This window comes from Terrapene carolina, unplaced genomic scaffold, assembly GCF_002925995.2.
Source record: "Terrapene carolina triunguis isolate 2854851 unplaced genomic scaffold, T_m_triunguis-2.0 Scaffold189, whole genome shotgun sequence".
Classification (NCBI taxonomy): Eukaryota; Metazoa; Chordata; order Testudines; family Emydidae; genus Terrapene; species Terrapene triunguis.
This window is the reverse complement of record NW_020664540.1, coordinates 6,710,958-6,729,448: the sequence shown is the minus strand read 5'-3', so window position 1 is coordinate 6,729,448 and position 18,491 is coordinate 6,710,958. Positions and strand designations below refer to the sequence as shown.

Genomic DNA, 18,491 nt, shown 5'->3' with positions numbered 1-18,491 from the left:
CAGCACAAAAAAGTCAAGAGGCTTTTTAAAAACAGGACTATTGAATCATAATTACTTTTCAAGCAATGCAAACATAACAGAAAGCTAATTAATGATAGTACAAAGAATACCGCAGAATGACAGAGATTCATACATTCTATGTAAGGCTGAAAAACCTGCTGCTTCATTAAATAACCAAATATGATAACATGCACATTTTCAAATTTGTATACACACTAGAAAAAGCCACTGATCTAAAACCTATCAGGAGCGGATATTTATAAAAGTACTAGGGGGAAAAAAAGAAAAGAAAAAAAAAAAAAAAAGACTACGCACCTTTACTATCCCACCTACTTAATAATTAGTTATAGGCAATTTACCAAGGGGCAAATGCTGCCCCTTTTTCTGTATCTGGAATCACCAATCATTCCCCTACAGACTAGAGACAGCCAACAAGTGTAGAGGTTATTCCCTCTGACCAATCATTGAGTTCCCTTGTATCTTTGCTCTAAGATAAGGACAGGGCTTACCCAAAAATAAAGATGAAGTAATAAGTGGGGACATTTGCTTATATTTAGGTTATCAATATTAACCTGTCACTCACCAAGACCCTAATCCTTTAAACACTCCTATTAACATCCCATTGGAGTCAACTGAACTACTCACATGTGAAGTTACACACAACTAAGTCTTTGAAGGAATGGGCCCAAGAAAGAACAAAGATTTGATGGAAGAGACTGGGTGAATATGAGTTACCTTTCATCTAAAAGAAAAAAACAACAACGACTTTAAAAAAGGAAAGGTGCAATCGATCTTAGCATCTTCTCAAAAGGAATACAGTGCCTAATGAAGAAAACAGAATGGGTAGTCTCCTCACTACACAGCAACTTAAACCAGTGAATATATGGAGTATCCCATTATACTATACCTATTTACCTGTGAATACATAATGGAAAATGAAATAAAGGAAAAAAATTACACACACATTTAACATTACCAGAGATATGGAAGAAAATTACATCATTTCTGTGGATGTTCATTTCTTCATATCACTCACAATTAACTTCCATTTTTAGCCTTTCTTCTAAGATATCATGACAGCAAAAAGAAAATAAATTAAAATTGAAGAAGCCTCAAAGCTTTATTTTTTAGGCTGATATGAACTATAGTGCCTTTGAGAGCAAGAAGCACACCAGATCAACAGACACATATTAAATGTTTCAAAAAAAGGGAATTTAGTTCACTTATGGAATGTTCCAGAAGCACACAAATTTTGGAGACAGCTAAAGACATTTTTAAAAGACACTCCATAACCATCAGATATACAAATGCAAAAATTAAATTTAAACAATCCACATGCAGTAACAAGAGAGCAGGAAAATGGATGGAGTTTCACGACAGATTTGGAGAAAACCATGAAGTAATGTTTACAAGTATTTAAAATAAAACTGTAAAAGTTTAAGACATGGGATAATACCTGCCTCCCTCACAGGGGTAAAACAAGGATTATGGCCCCAATCCTGAACTCTATGCATGTAGATCGGGGCGGACAAACTTTTTGGCCCCAGGGCCACATCTAGTTTCAAAAATTGTATGGAAGGCCTGTTAGGGGAGGCTGTGCCTCCCCAAACAGGCAAGCATGGCCCGGCCCCCGCCCCCTCCTTCTCGCCCCCGATGCCCCTCCGCCCCCTCCTTCTCGCCCCCGATGCCCCTCCGCCCCCCCCTGCGACCCCTGCCCCATCCACCCCCAACCCGACTGCCCCCGGAACTCCCAACCCTGACTGTCCCCCGCCGCCCCTTCCAACACCCCCCCTCCTTCCTGACTGCCCCCCAGGACTCTTGCACCCATTCAACCCCACCGTTCCCTGCCCTCTGACAGCCCCGACCCCATCCACACCCCCGCCCCCTGACCACCACCCCGAACTCCCCTGCCCTCTATCCAACCCCCCTGTTCCCTGCCCCCTTACCGCGCTGCCTGGAGCACCAGTGGCTGGCGGCACTACAGCTCGGGCTCTGCAGCTGCGCTGCATGGCAAAAGCTTGCAGCCTGCCACCCAGAGCATTGCACCGACAGCACAGCGCGCTGAGGCTGTGGGGAAAGAGGGAACAGCGGCTAGCCTCCTGGGGCAGGAGCTCAGGGGCCAGGCAGGAGGGTCCTGCGGGCCAAATGTGGCCCGCAGGCCGTAGTTTGCCCACCTCTGATGTAGATGGACCCTTCTGCCCACAAGGAGGCCACTAAAGTCAATGAGCCTCTGAAAGGGTCCCAAGGTTCTACATATGCAGATCCAATTGCAGTACCGATATATTAGTTAGCATTTGAAGATGAAAAACACAACTAAATCCCAAATATTTATGATTCTACAAGAAGACTGTCTAATGGAGAGATCACAGGACTGTAAGTCAGGAGTTCTGGCTCTATTCCCAATTGTGCCAATACTGCACTGTGTGATCTCGGGGAAAGTAACTGAATCACTGTGTCCCCAGTTTCTTCACCCGTACATTAGAAATAAGGATCTAGCTTAGGCACTTATTAATGGTATTGACATTTGTAAAGCATTCCAAGTAACTAAAGTGAAAAGTACCATATAAATGCAAAGTAATCCATTCCCAATGAAATCAACAGAACTACTAATGTAAGAGCTAAGTTTTTCACTTTTCACTATATAATAATACATGTGATTGTTGCAGGATTGGGGATTATGACATAATAATGAGGGAAGATAAATAATATTATTATGATAAGACAAATAAGAGATCAAATGTAGTTGTACTTGGAAAAACCAAAACCACATCCCACAGTCCTTACTCAGGCAAAACTCCCATTGAATTTGATGGGATTTTTGCCTCAGTAAGACCTTCAGCACTTAGCCTAAAGATAGGCTTTTATAAGATCATGATAAAACTTGACCTATAAAGAAAACAATACAATAAATCATATATATAACAGAACGTGCAACAAAAATGTTCCGTTTTCAGTATACAGTGCTTCCTTTTTGCTGTTACAGAAATAGTTTCCATGGTATTAAACAATCGGATAAATGTATTCGAACCTTAATAAATTTCAAACTATCGCAGTAGCAAAGCTATTGCGATTGGTGAAGGAGGACTTTCCCTCTGTTTTGGGCAAAGTAAAACTTTTCCAAAATTAAAATTAACCTTTGAGCTGAAATTTCTTGTTGTTGGCCTAAATGTGAAATAGTTTTAGGCCAAGTCTACACTATAAACTTACATCGGTATAACTGCGTCACTCAGGGGTGTGAAAAATCCACACCCCTGGGTGATGCAGTTATACTGACCTAATCCATGGTGTAGACAGCGCTATGTCAATAGAAGGGCTTCTCTCATTGACACAGCTACCACCTCTCGCGGAGGTGGATTATCTACGTCAATAGGAGAAGCTCTCCTGTTAGTGTAGTATCATCTTCCCCAAAGTGCTACAGCAGTGCCGCTACAGCATTTTAAGTGTAGATCTGCCCTTGGAAAAACAAAGAACAGGCAAACAGAATTATACTAAGGTATCAAAGAATATGGAATGAGGTGGGGGGGAAGTGTTTATTCCTGAGGTACCTTACATGTGTCCTGGTAATACAAAATAGTTTGAATTTAAAACTTCACATTCGTCACGTACCTCATCTCCCTGAGAAATCAATTGCTTTACTCGATGAAACCAGACACATTTTTAATGACAGAAAAAACAGCGTGCAGTACATTCTTTTCCTATCCAATTACAGTGTACACCACTCGGCACATCCTTAAGCGCACATACAAGTATAAGGCAGCACTGGAAAGAGTCTGGAAAGTCTAGCAGCATTTTGGTTAGGTTTCAGTGCTTGATATTTAAAATATATGTACAGTATATTTTTTTACCTCCTTCCCACCAACTTCTCCTTTGTAGCTTGCACCCGTATTGATCTACTTCTAGATATGTTTACAACAAGACCAACACAATGTGTGAGGCAAACCAATGTTAATTAAAATAAAATAACCTCCAAACAAAAATCACACAAACAAAAAATCACACATCACACAAGCAAAACCAATTCTTTCATGATTGACAGACAAGACTTGAAGATCAACAAAGTAAAGCTGTGTTGTTGGACTACTGGATTGAGATGGGAATATAAATTCCAGAGATGAGGCCTCTCCATTGAGACTGCTCTCCCACAAACTCCCAAACCTAGGGGGACTGTCAGTTCTGACAATCTCAACAGCCCCTTTTAAAAGGCAAGAAGGCAGCCTCTAAGGTCAGAACCCACACTATACTATCGGGGTGGTCAAACTGTGGCTCATGAGCCGAATGCAGCTCTTTTACAGTTAAAGTGCGGCTTGCGGAGCCCCCAACGCCCCCCCAATTCTCCACCTATCAGACCGGGCGGGGGAGAGGGAGCTCGGGCTTCTGCCCTACAGCGGGCTGGTGGGGCTAGGGGCTTCTGCCACAGATGACTGGTGCCTGCTGAGAATGGGGGGCACAATTTAAAGGTCGTTTTCCCCCCTCCCCCCCAAGAGCTTTCCCCCCAGCCCTGGAGCACCCATGGAGTCAGAGCCTATCCCTCAGTGGCCCCTCCCTGCAGCTCCTAGGTATTAGCTCTGCGTGGACAGGCAGCAGAAAAAGCAGCAGCTCCCCCGGCAGCTCCCAGCAGGCGTGCCCCGGCTCTCGAACTTCTGAAGATTGTCATATATGGCTCGGAGGGTAAGTAAGTTTGGCCACCCCTGCCATATAGGAATCCATAAGATCTATCAATATCTTAAATCACATGCTCTTATTAGTGTTCTTATTCCTATCTGAGAGAACCATACAAACAATAGGGGGAATTATTAAGTCAGTGGGAAATTTACTGAAGTCCATGGAATTATCCTTCAAGTTAAAGACAAGTCAAAGAGTTTGCAGAAATGGGACCTAACAGCCTATCCAAGGGAAACAGTGAAACTGACTATACACAAAGGGTTGGCAATGCATATTTTTCACTCTTTTCAGCGTTAGTAATTTTGGGTATTACTGGTAACAATAATAGGTAAAGTATATTCTAGCAAAAGTGTGAATTTTAGTTGATGGTGTCCCTTCAATAGGGATATAACCTATCTGAAGCAGCAGTATTAGGCCCAAATCCCACAAATGAATCATCACAGGTGGACCCTTGTGTCAGCATGAAGGCCCCCCCATGAAATCAATGAGAAATAACTTACAAGATCAAATCTTCAGTTTGTAAGACAGGGCACTGTAACCACTGCTTATTACACTAATCGTAATTCTCGCACCAATGCTTAGTGCTCCATGTTTGTCGTATTCACACATTGTCTCTTGCAGTTACAGTTAGGCCCCAACCCTGCAAACACTTACACACATTCTTAACTTGACCAGCATGAGTAACCTCATTGATTTCAATGGGTATACTCATGGTAGTCAAGTTAAGAATGTGTGTAAGTGTTTGCAGGGTTGGAGACTTAGATAGTAGGGACCAAATTTTTGTTATATATGCATAAAGTACCTAGTGTATTCCTTGAATGAATCACTAGGAACCACTGCAATACAAATAAGAAATAACAGTTGTAGCAACAGTTTGCTCATTTTTATATAAAATGTAAATCTATTTAATTTCCAAAATTTAATCATTTTAACCAAAGGGTAAATTGTCCCTCTTTATGAACCAGAGCCGTAGGTATTTCAAAAGGAAAGTGTCAAGGATGACAGGCCGAAAATTTAACCTACCATTCAAATACTATTTTAAAAAAAAGTTATTTGGCTCCTGATGTTAAAAACCCTAGTAGCTCCACAAAAAAAGTTCAGACATGTTACAAAAATGACAACTCCATTGAGTAATCCACTAACAAGAATTCAGGCAACCTGTTTTTCTCTCAACTGACAGATGCATATATATGTGTGTATTTTTCATGTGTCTACTCCATTCTTGTGAGCAAACAGGGTGGCAGGATTCTGATCAGAGCAGGTCCTTTACATATTTAAATACTTTGACTAAATACAAAAGTATCAGACAGGTAGAGAGAAGGGATGTGGGAAATGTACATATCTGCAAAATAAAACAAAGATGATAGGCCAAAACCTACTAACCCTTGACAATATCCAGAATTATGAACTCCAATATCAACTACCACAATGACCAACTCTAATATTAACTTTAGTTAACTGTACTTATTTTCTTCGCTTGTAAAACAAAAAGGAGAATGATAAAATGTAGAAATCTGCATTTGATCACATAAGCCTCTTCAATAACAGTTTTGGAAGGCTGAATGAATGAGAAAATGAAAAATATATAGGTCCTTTTCCCTGCAAGAACATGATTCTAAGAACTGCTCTGCCCCCCCCAGACTTTTACTAAAAATCAGTGGGAGTTGAGAGCACTTAGCTCCCTGCAGAAAGTGCTTGGCAGATCACAGAATTCAATGCTAAATTAATATTGTTCACACCTGCTAATGAATCATCTCATTTAAAACTATTGCCACATTGGATTAAATGTTAAGCGTTGATAACCTAAAATATTTGCAAAAAGCTTGTGTGCCTTCAGACTGCCAGCAATGGTTCTGTTAGTATTAGCATTCAGAACTTCCACAAGTATTGCAAACAGTAAACACATATCCATTCATAGATGCAAGTTTTCATTTTAAATATATTAACTGATGCCAATTTTTTTTAGCTTAATAAATACTTGTATGGCATGAACTGTTTCTCACTCACAGGCTAAATTCCCCCTCAAATTTCTGTTACAACAATAGTTTTTAGCACAATTTAGATGTCTGCTGTAAAATAAAAATGTTTTAATCATACAACTGATCTTGAGCCTTACCTTTTAGAAGCGGCAGAGGAGTTAATTCAATAGGCTTGCCCTGAGACCTAAACTGGGAGGAGCTTTGTGACCTCTTCTGTCTGGCTTTTCTGACGGACTTCCGAGAAAATCCGTCTACTTTATCCACTGACGGAGGAGTGGTTGGTGCTGAGGACATATCCCTACTGAAGGGAAACACACATTATAAATACATTCCCAGTGGATGAAAATAGGTAAAGATTAAATGCGTTTGTCAAGAGCCACCTCCTTCTCCTCATTCACATCCCTCCTAAAAACCCACTTCTGACATCAAAGAGAGATGGTCCATCAATTTACATATAGGTCTTATGAAGTAGCTTCATGGTACTATTGTAATTATTGTCCATCCTCTCCCCTATTTTGTCTATGGTCCTCACTTGTTACATCATGCCTGAATTTAGCCACTGATTCTGCAATCAGATCCACACGTAGACACCTGTGTATCCATCGAGATCAGTTGATGTCTATGGAACTCGACAGAGGTCCAGGAGTATGCCTGTGTAGACCTGACTGCAGGATCAAAACCTTAGATCATAAGCTTTTTGGGTCACAAAATATCTTTTACTTGTTTTCACAAAGCACTATGCACACTTCTAGGAGCTCAAAAATAATAATGAATTTTAATATTAAAGTCACAACTATTTTCTAGGACAATTAAAAACAGAAATAAAATTCAGTTTCTATCCATAAAGAAAGGCGTGTGTTTTGTGGAAACATTAAGTTCACTAAAATATACTGCTATACTTTAAAACCAAAGAAAGTTCACTAGACTTGATAGACTTAGGTTTGGTCTACACTAGCAAGTTATGTTGGTGTAACTACGTCCCTCGGGGGAAAATCCACCTCCATGAGGATGCAGTTATACTGACCTAACTCCCGAGTAGACAGCGCTATGTCAAAGTGGGGGGCTCGGCTCACCTGTTAACATAGCTACCGTCTCTCGGGAAAGTGGAGTACCTACTCAGACGGGAGACGCCCTCCCATCAGTGTAGGTATCATCTTCACTGAAGCACTACAGTGCATGCTGTAATGATGCAGCTGCGCCACTGCTACCTTTTAAGTGTAGATAAGCCTGTAGCCTGTCACTTATTTATTCTCCACTCTAGAAATATCCAGCTTTCATATTGCAAATCTCTTTGCACATTCCTTTTTCACATTCTAATATTTCTGGAGGATATACTAAAATGGTTAATTCAACAAGCAAATTCTTGATTTTTACCAGGCTTACCTTCTCTGTCAAAAAAGTTATACAACATTTTCTCAGTGAAGTGGAAAGAACAGATTTAAGAAAAAAAGATTTAGCCCCAGATCCAGCAAACACTTACACATGTGTTCAACTTTAATCAGTGGGGCTACTCACATTAGTCAAGTTAAATGTGTGTAAATGTTTGCAGGATCAGGGCCTTAGAGCATGTTTTTGGAAGGTCCTGAGAGCACTCAATGTCCATTGATTCCAAATATCTAAAGGACTACTATTGCTAATGGGAGGTGATTTTGCAACCTGCAGTTCACCTTGATTTAACAAAATTCCTCATTTTGTTAAAATATTTGGGGACTGATCTGATTCATAAATAATTTAAATCAACATTATTTGGATTTTTCTTATTATGCAAAATACTTTATAAGTATGATTTTTTTTTAAATTATGTATGTTTAGAAAGATGAGGATTGTTAATTTTCCACATCTTTAAGTTGAGAGGGTTTCATTTATCGCGTGTGTATATATTACACACACACACACACACACACACAGTCTACTGAAAATATAAAATACATAACTTCTCAAGGAACCAAGAGGAATCCCTTGATATAGGACAGTGAAGCTGGCAACACCGAAAAACAATTCTTATTGTATCAATTTAATTTTTCATCAGGTGTGGCTTCATTATCATCCCAAATAATACATCCTACATTTAATAGACTATGAGCAACACACTTTTATACTTGAAACAGATGTTATTTACCAACTGTAACAGATGCCAACATCACCATGGCATCAAGGCCCCATGCAAGATTCATGGGAAAGTCAGACAAACTATATGGAGAAATGGATATATGCTTTCACCTCAACAAACCAATTTGTGATTCCTAAGTAAGGGGAGAGAAGAGTCCCTCAAAATATACAAACACAAAAAGTTACCTGTTATGTCAGCAGGACTCTGGAAATATCAACAAAAAATGACACTTAGATTCTAGATTTGTTAGTCCTATTTCTTTTAATGAGGCAAAATGTTTTCATCTCCTTGTCACGTGTAACTATTAAAATAAATCTAACCATTTATCCAGAAATATTTGTACAGTCTCAAAATGAAATTCCTAACACCATTAACGGACAAAGACTAGAGCAGATCACTCAAATTGCAGGATCATTCTGTCAGCAAGACACTTTATTCTCTGCTGTAAATTTATGAACAGCTTCTCTCACCTGATTTATAAATTATTAAATTCTAATTCTAATTCAACAAGACTACATCCAGCCTTAACATTACAGTAAACACTGATCACTTTTTCACATTCCTAAATGATCATTTAAATGCACTGAAAAACACTATTTCCATGGGGGGGGGGGGGAAATAAGGTTATTTATTGAGCGCAGCACAAGTGGTGGATAACTGCATTTATAACTATAGCTTTCTCAATACGAAAGTATTTATTTATAACACGGGAAATTTTTAAGTATTTTGGTAAATGCACAGCGACATACACTAGACACTGTCACCGCTGGGGACAACAATACGAGGAAACGCGAGTGAATGTAAAAATACCGATGGATGTCACTGCAAGCGGCTAGGTAGGAGCAAGCGCCTCCACTAAGCACTCAGTGAAAGCAGGGGTGTAATTAGCCGCATCCTGACGGGTGTTGTTGGATGTCATTTCCATCCACCAGGGGATAAGTAACACAGCTGGACTCTGTCCTTTACTACCCCCGCCCCGTGATCCCCATCTTCTCTAGCGCTCCCCGATCCTCCCGCCCCGCCCGCTCTCCCCCAGCCCTCCCCCCACGCCGCGGCCAGGTCGCTGCCCACTCGGGGCTGGGGTGAAGTTACCTTGACCCTCCTGGCAGAGAATTCGGAGCCGAGGAGGAGAAGGCGGAGTGAGCCGGGCTTGGCGGCAGCGGCCGGAGCGTTGTGCGCGCCGGGCTCTGTCCCTGCAGCTGCAGGAGCCTGTAGGCCTCGGCGGCGGCGGCCTCCTCAGCGCAGGGCGGCGTTGGCGGCGGGTTCAGAGGCAGGCAGCTGCTCGGGCTCCGCTCAGTCCCGTGCGCTCGGCGCGGCCCCCTGCCTGCGATGGCTGCTGCCTCACTCACATTCCCGGCGGAGCCCTGCGGAGGGGCCTGCGGAGGGGCGGCCGAGCGCGGGCCGAGCTGAGAGGAGCCGCGGTAGGGCGAGCGGCCGGGCGCGGCGAGGGGCGCTGCGGCTGGCGCGGATGGCCTCCTCTGCCGGTGGCTGGCTGGGAAGCGAGGGGTCCCGGCTGTGTCGGGGTCGCGCTCAGGCTCGCTCGCTCCTATTGTCAGCCACTCTCACTGGGCTCCGGCCATGGCACACACACACACACACAACCAAACCTGCTGCCACCGCCCACAGCCCGCCCCCCGCACACGCCCACTCAGCCTGCCGCCGCCGGGACGCGCCGCCTCATTGGCGCCCGCCGCCGGGAAGTGGGAGCGCCGCCGCCAGCACAGAGCAGAGGTACGGGGCTGGGCAGGACGGGGGCAGCGGCGCACACCGGTGGCCGGGCACCCCCCGGGCGCTACTGCTGAGCCTGGCTGCGCATAGGCAGGAGGAGCTGAGCTCTCCCTTCCCGCCCAGGGGCTGGTACTGCAGGGAGTCCGGCCCGGGTCTGGCGGTGCTCCACTGAGCTCTTCGCCCACTGTCCCTGCACGGAGCAGGCCGCCAGCAAGGCCTCGGACCGGGTAGCGCTGCCCGCCTGGCCCTGCAGCTCGGGGAGACCCATGCCCTGCTGCGGAGCTGGCACCCAGGCCTCTGTGCTGGAAGGTGCCGCCCTCCCCCGTCGGAAAGGGCAAGGTCCGCTGCCCCCCGCACCCAGCCGAGCGAGTAGGGGATGCCTGCCAAGGTAAAGCCGAGCGCTCCCCGACGGAGCCCCGTACGCCCCCGGGGCGCTCCACAGGCCTTCTGCGGGGAGGCGCTGCTCGCCGAGCCCCGCTCTAAAGGGGAGGGCCATGAACCGTGTTGTCCGGCCGGGATAAATATGTTCTGCCTCCGTCCTTCCACTCCCCCTGAAGCGTCGGTGCCTCACACGTGTGTGGCGGTGGGGTGAGCAGAGCTGCCCAGCTGTTCTCCCTGTGGTCTGTGTAGTGCCTGCCACACCATACCCGTGTACGTGACAAGGACTGGGGGGGAAAGGTGCTGAATAAACGTCAATTTATATCCTATAACTGAAGAAATAAAACTGCTTTTAAAAAGTATTGTTTAACAACCTTCCCCCCCCCCCCAGCATTGTGAAAATAAATATGGGGAAGACACTTGCTGAATTCTCCCAATTATAAGATTTATGCCAACCCTCCACATCTTATGGTACAGGGCACCTGGGCTTCCCAGCACAGTCAGCTTGGTGTTTTCTAAGGATTTTTTTTTTTTAAATCGGTACAAGTATATGTGTGCAACAAAGTGAATATTTTTAATAATAGCGCATAACTTTCATATTATAGTTAAATATATATATGGCTCGTGTTATAAATATAATGCAATATTTCCCCCATGATTTTGACAAAGTTATTCCTTGTTCTGACAGAACAAGGAGTAACGGTCTCAAGTTGCAGTGTGGGAGGTTTAGTTTGGATATTAGGAAAGACTTTTTCACCAGGAGGGTGGTGAAACACTGGAATGGGTTACCTAGGGAGGTGGTGGAATCTCCTTCCTTAGAGGTTTTTAAGGTCAGGCTTGACAAAGCCCTGGCTGGGATGATTTAGTTGGGGATTGGCCCTGCTTTGAGCAGGGGGTTGGACTAGATAACCTTCTGAGGTCCTTTCCAACCCTGATATTCTATGATAAAGTAAGGCCAAACCTTACTGATTTCACAAGAAAGTAGCTGGGAATATAATGCTATAACAACTGTTAATATAGGTATTCGTCCTCCCTCTCCCACCTTCACTTGTTCCTCTAACAGGTATTTTTTTTAAAAGATGCTCTTTGAACTATTTAAGAGGAGTGAATTAATTTTTTTATATGAGTTACTAAAAAGTACACGTTGGTAGTTCGTAAGCATGGGTAACATACTGAAAATCATGGTAGCTACTAGTATTAAGACCACATAGATGGTCTTTGCTTCATTTTCCTTTTATGTCTTCCCTCATCCCATTTGTTCTTTATAATTGTTTCCCCAGTAGTCAAGGAGTATACAGTAGTGCCACACTAAATATAGGAAGAGTTGAGGAGCTGATTGCCAGCTTCCTTGCTAGGAAACTGACTTAGTGTGAGAGCCATGAAAGATTTAAAGCTTCACTCTTCTCATTGCTATACAGATGGACAACCAAGCAATTGTCATTTCCTGTAATGGGACAAAAAGGTAGTAAACTACCTAGCTTGTCATGTCCCCAGAAAACTTTTATTTAAAAAAAAAAAAACAAAAAAAACCTACAATAGAGACTTAGATCTTAACTACATTAGAAAACTTGTATTGATGGAACTATTGCCTAGGGAGGTTGTGGAATCTCCATCTCTGGAGATATTTAAGAGTAGGTTAGATAAATGTCTATCAGGGATGGTCTAGACAGTATTTGGTCCTGCCATGAGGGCAGGGGACTGGACTCGATGACCTCTCAAGGTCCCTTCCAGTCCTAGAGTCTATGAATCTATAAAACATTTAGTTACAGAGGAACAAATCCCTAATATAGATGCACTTAAATCACTTTAAATCCACTTGAACCAATTTACCTTACTGTAGTAATGTATGGTATTAAGCTAAATTGGTTTAAGTGAATCTATTCTAGGGGTTTGCACCAGTGTAACTAGATCAGTTTTTGTTACACCAGTGCAAGTGTCTAACAGAGGGAAGGACTTCACCATTTCAGTTAAAAGAGAGTTTCACATAGTTATGTCCCTCCATGTCTATTAATTAAAATACTCTACATTATCCAAATTCAGTGTCCTCCATGCCATTTGGATCATGTATAGAGCACTGGAGTGAGGCTCAGGAGACCTTGGCCGCTAGCCTGATGGGGACCACAGGCAAGTTATTGAACCTGTCTATGCTTTAATTTTCTCATCTGTACAATGGGGATAATATTTACCTCCTTTGTGTAAAGCACTTTGATATCTACAGATGAAAGGCAGTATATAAGAGGTTATTATTCTTAAAATAAGTTCCTAGTGATAGAAGGGCTAGTAGTCAGTCTACTGCAATCCACATCTCTGCAGATAGTCTCATGACCTCCCTCTCTTGCTATTTTATAAGTTGTTAAGTTTAGGTAAGCTAATAATATTTATATTAGAAAATGAATAAATCAGATTTAAATTATGTATTCCATATAACTAAAAAATTGCTGTACAAGGACTTGCTATTTCCATTTTGACTGCTACAGGCATGTTTATACTGTTTGTTGTAATATTTATCAGTCTGATGTGGTGATGAGCATCTCAAAACCAGGAGACCTAACAATGTATAAATGAGACTTACTTTTTCTTTATCTTCTGGCCAGCAAATTTTCCACAACTCTTCTTTCCTTTTCTTGCAGATTGTTTTTTCTTTTCTTTCCTGGTCATGTCCCATGAGTTCTTGTATTCCTTTAAGAGAAATACAAATCTTGTCCTCAAATGTGCAGGCAGATTTGTCTGCACCCTCATGAAAAGCTGTTGTCATGTTAAAGGGACACAGCAACTTTTTTTTTTCTTCATTGAATGCTTGATTTACATTTTGTGAAATTTGTATTTCCAAGAAATTACATATTCTGGCATCTAGGCAGCAATATAGAAAATCCAAAAAAATCACAAATGTATAATTAGCAAGAATAAAAGCTACCAAACAAGCAGCACCAAGTGAAGCTCAGAACCCCCAAAATCTTCAAGGAAAAGCCCGTATTCATATCTAAACCTTTCAAGGTGCCCTAAAGGTTTAGGGGTGGAAAAAGCACTCCTCCACTGATATATCCCTATCCTAAGTAAACAAGGTGCAGGACTGTCATCTCAAACATCCCAGCTTATCATGATAGAGAGAGGTGTTCTCTACAACTGCACTGCACAATGTGAGCCCAATTAATTTTTTATTTTTTTTTCAGGAAAGTTCAACTATGAGCCTTTAAAACAGATTTTAAAAGAAAATTTCAAAGGTAGCTTGTTTTATTTTTAAGAATAGGCATTAAAAGTCACTAATGCTCTGTGGAGAATGGTCTGTCCAGCTCAACATCTATAGTGCCAAAACAATACTGGTGGGCAAAGCCTACTCTGCAACAATTACTCCCAGATTTGGTCTGCCTAGGAGTTCCAAAGCGTGATTAAATATCCACTATCTAGGGTTCGTGGACCTGTCTGTGATACAGAATATGAATTAAATATGTGAAAAGGGAGGCCACACTGCCCAGTGCTGCCTTCCTGGATTGGCACAAGGGAAGAACCCTCTGTAAACTTTACCTAAAAACTTTTACCAAAGACAAGGTCACTGAATGGATAACATTGTGGAAGTCTTGCTCTGTTTGGTAGTAAACAGTTTTATTTAGCTACTTCATCTGGTCTGTGTGTCCATAGTGAGAGTTATATAATGCTCTATAAAGCAGTGGTTCTCAACCAGGAGTACGTTACCCCTGGGGATACACAGAGGTATTCAAGGGAGTACATCAACTCATCCAGAGATTTGCCTGGTTTTACAATAGACTACTTAAAAAGCACAAGCTTGTCAGTACAAACTAAAATTTCATACAGACAAAATGAGAAAGTAAGCTATTTTTCAGTAATAGTGTGCTGTGACCAGTGTTCCCTCTAATTTTTTACATGCATGTGCCGAATGAATTTTGTTATGTGCACCAATATGGAGGTGATGTGTAACACATCACCTCCATATTGGTGCACATAACAAAATTCATGTGGTGGGGGTGGGGCTGAGGGGTTCGGAGTGTGGGAGGGGGCAGAGGGTTGGGGTGTGGGGGGATGAGGGCTCTGGCTGGGGGGGCAGGCTCTGGGGTGGGGCTTGGGAGGAGAGGTTCAGGGTGTGGGAGGTGGCTCGGCTGGGGCAGAGGGTTGGGGTGTGGGTGCTGGGGTGGGGATGGGGATGAGGGGTTTGGAATGCAGGAGGAGGTACAGGGCTGGGGCAGAGGTGTGGGGGGGGGGCCTCTGGGCTGGGGATGAGGGGTTTGCGGTGGAGGCTGCCCTGGGGCTGCAGTGGGGAGAGAGGACTCCCCCCAGCTCTCTCTCACCACAGCAGGTTGGGACCAGGGGAGAGGCACCTCTCCCTGGCTGGCCACGGCAGCTCCAGTGGGGCTGGGCTGGGCTGAGGGAGGGGCTCCTCTCTCCAGCTGGCTGCGGCAAGTCTGGGGCAGGTTGGCGCCGCAGCAGGTCGACGCTGGGACTTAATAAGCAGTTGCGCGGCCACACAGCTTAGAGGGTACTTAGGCTGTGACACTTTTGTATTTTTGTCTGATTTTGTAAGCAAGTAAATTTTATGTGAGATGAAACTTGGGGTGCACAACATAAATCCAACGCCTCAAAGGGGTACATTAATCTGGAAAGGTTGAGAACCACTGCTATAAAGCATCTATACATTGAGGGGAAGATTCTCATTGGTGCCATGGGAATTGTTCAGACATTTTCCTGCTTATTAATATTGGAACTGGAAAGACCTTATGTCCCCAGACAACTAATTATTCAGCCCAACAGGAAAAAGACCAGAACATGTTTTGCAGGAACAAGTAATGCCATCTGAACAGACGAATCAGCATGAAAACCAGGCTCTTCTACCAGGCCACAGAAATTGTCAAAAGTGAACAACCAGTGAAATAGTGCTTCAAAATAACTAAACTACTCTAAAATAAATTAAGTGCACCAGAGTCTAGGAGTGTTATTTTAGCATAAGTCCTCTTGAACCAAATTCAGTCCTGGCGCAAGATCATTGTATTTAATCTGCTTACAGCCAGGATGACTTTTGCTTCTGACTTTGTTGTTAGTTTTGTTTTGGTGAATGGCACATCCAACTTTTGCTTTAATATTTATAATTGCAGCACCCAGTTTGCATGTTGACACGCTTTAAAGGTGAGTCTTATCCTTGTTTGGGTTCTAAATAGAGCTCCCATACCTGAGCCAACAGTGAGAGAATGGAGAACCAGGTGGTAACTTCAGCAATGCTCTCAAAAAATGTGATCCCAGCTCTGAAGATGGTATGGGAATTTGAAAGTTAGAACCACGGCTAACAGAATGGGACCCAATCCCTAATTTCTCTGTCTATGGTCCTTAGAAGTCTATTCCTACAGTCAATGCAGTGCAGTAGGCAGACACTAGCTCACTTCTTTGGGTGGATGTCTGTCTTTCACTAACACTTTCTCGCCTCTCACTTTCCCTCTGGTTCAGTTGGTTTCTTCTTTTGCCCAATCCCTTTTTTATTTCTAATTTGCTTTCCTGCCCCTGACACGCTTCTTCTCTCACAAGTTACCACTTCCTGTTACGTCCCCTGCCTGCCTGTCCTCTTAGGTGTATGCTGCTCTTTCGTCTGGCCCTCTCCTCTCCAACTGTCATTCCCCAACTGTCCCTGAACCTCCAGTTCAAACATTCCATCCCTTCTCCTGTGTAAAGGACACCACCCAAATGGTTCTGCTCAGTGGGTGAAAAGCAGTATGGGAAAAGATTGCTGCCCCATGTGTTGTCACATGTTACATTCTCCCTTACTTTATCACTGTGATTGTGTGTCTGTTGCAAATGAAACAAGGTGCGATCTCATCTCATTGATTTCTTTCATATAAAGTCTCTTTTTCAGCTCTGAAATTAATGCATCGTGTACCAAGGGAGTATACAGTCTTTGGTTGTTACCATCCTCAGACAAAACCATTCTCTTGAGATTAGTGGCCTCATTTCCTGTCTGAAGCTTCTCAAAGGGCCTAGCTGCCTTTATCCTCATCTTAAAAACCAACAACCAGCAGCCATTACACCAACAAGCATATTTTCATATTTTTACCATGTCTGAAAGACATGTTCCCTTAGACTAGTAATGAATTACTCACCATTTTATCTGGCTCTCCCAAGCTTGCAACATCCTGCTTTCTTTGTTCCCAACTTTTCTTGCAAATTCAGAGCCTGCTTCCCCCATGTTCCTGTTCCTACTTACAGGTGAAGAAGCCAGCCCTCTAGACTATCCTTAGGATGGTATCCTGATGTAATATACTGTGTGTCTGTGACAGGGTAGACTTAGTCCCCGGCAGACCCAAGAACGCTCACAAAGCATCACCTTACATGTTGCAGACACCTGTCACACACAAATGATTTTTCATGGTGATATATATTACATATGTAATGCACAACTGGGCCGTTAGCCACCTAACTGCTGGTAACCTGTCTTTCAGGCACATAGGGAAATAAAATTGTAGTAATGTCAACTTTAAAAAGCCACACAAGGGGAAATCCAACAACCACATTCAGAGTAAAATCCTGATTACTGTAATAACCAAAGAAGAGAGTTTATCCCAGGTTTTATACTATATCTGGTTCATGTTGGAACAAAATTTTGGGGATTGTAGTCAATAGTAGGGGGAATGCTCTTAGTGCATAACTCAGCTTTATCAAGGCACCATGCTTTGATTTAAAGAGTTACCTATATCTGACACACAACAAGGGTGGTTATAAGGAAATCCAGCTGCCTTGGTGAAAGTTTGCATTGACAGCTGTATTGGTAGCTGATACTAGACTAAGACAGAGGATCAAAAGGAACATCTTGAGAGAGAAATAATGCAAGAATTAATTAAAAATAGGATTTGCAGATAAGAATCAGCTAAATTAAGGGGAGGAGCAAAAGATCTCTAGGAAATTCACTGTAAACCAAAAACTCCGAGACAATATTGTGCGATGACATTTTATTAGAAGTGAGATAAAGTAAAGGCTACAGCCTCCTGAGCCTTGGCAGCAACTCACCAGGTCTTCTAGCAAGAGAGAAACAATGTTATTGTCCAACGTCAAACCCATTTTGTTTTTCTCTGGCCAGAGTGGTTGTTTGCTTTGCCCATTCATCCCCTAAAATTGGGGCTCCATCAAAGTAGATTGGTCTGTCTGCCTGCAGAAACAATGCTCAATGTATTCCATGAAGTTGTCCTTCTGTCAGTTAAATACACGTGGTTACTGAATGAACCAGATCATTGAATGTTCCATCGTCCTGATTAAATAACTGTTTGTTGCAGTCATGTTTCTGAGTCTTGTCTGATCCTGGTCTCTCTTGTCCCCAAGCCATTCTTACCTGTGAGTGGTTGGTGGTATTATATGCCTCTTTATCCTGTCAGCACGTCACCCTAATTCTACTATGTGTGCTTTTACATTTCATGTGTCTGAGCTAGATTTTCAAAATGTAGAGATACACATAATTGTGCACACTTACGTGCATGAATATCTGATGTACGTGCACCAAATGAGCATGCATATACAAGGTCAGCTAAGTATCTAAATGGTCATGTATGTATGCAAATACCTGTATGTGATCATAAATTAAACACATGCAATTATATGTATGTGTGCCTGTCTGAAAATCTGGCTTATTTGTTTTAACTTCTTCCCTC

The 18,491-nt window shown here is 42.9% G+C and overlaps 1 protein-coding gene across 4 annotated transcripts in view; it reads right to left on the bottom strand.

Moving 5' to 3' along the window:
* The window catches only part of PPP2R5E (protein phosphatase 2 regulatory subunit B'epsilon), a 107,836-nt gene extending 97,484 nt beyond the window's left edge, over nucleotides 1-10,352 (bottom strand). For 3 of the 4 annotated variants that reach the window (XM_024194430.3, XM_024194431.3, XM_024194432.3), the window contains exons 1-2: nucleotides 9,844-10,352; nucleotides 6,779-6,942 (exon numbers count right to left, since the gene is read on the bottom strand). In XM_024194430.3, the coding sequence (XP_024050198.1) occupies nucleotides 6,779-6,935 (157 nt within the window). In that variant the 5' untranslated portion in view covers nucleotides 6,936-6,942; nucleotides 9,844-10,352. The remainder of the gene's footprint in view (nucleotides 1-6,778; nucleotides 6,943-9,843) is intronic. The other variant, XM_024194429.3, reaches the window with a different exon arrangement.
* Nucleotides 10,353-18,491: the final 8,139 nt, after the last annotated feature.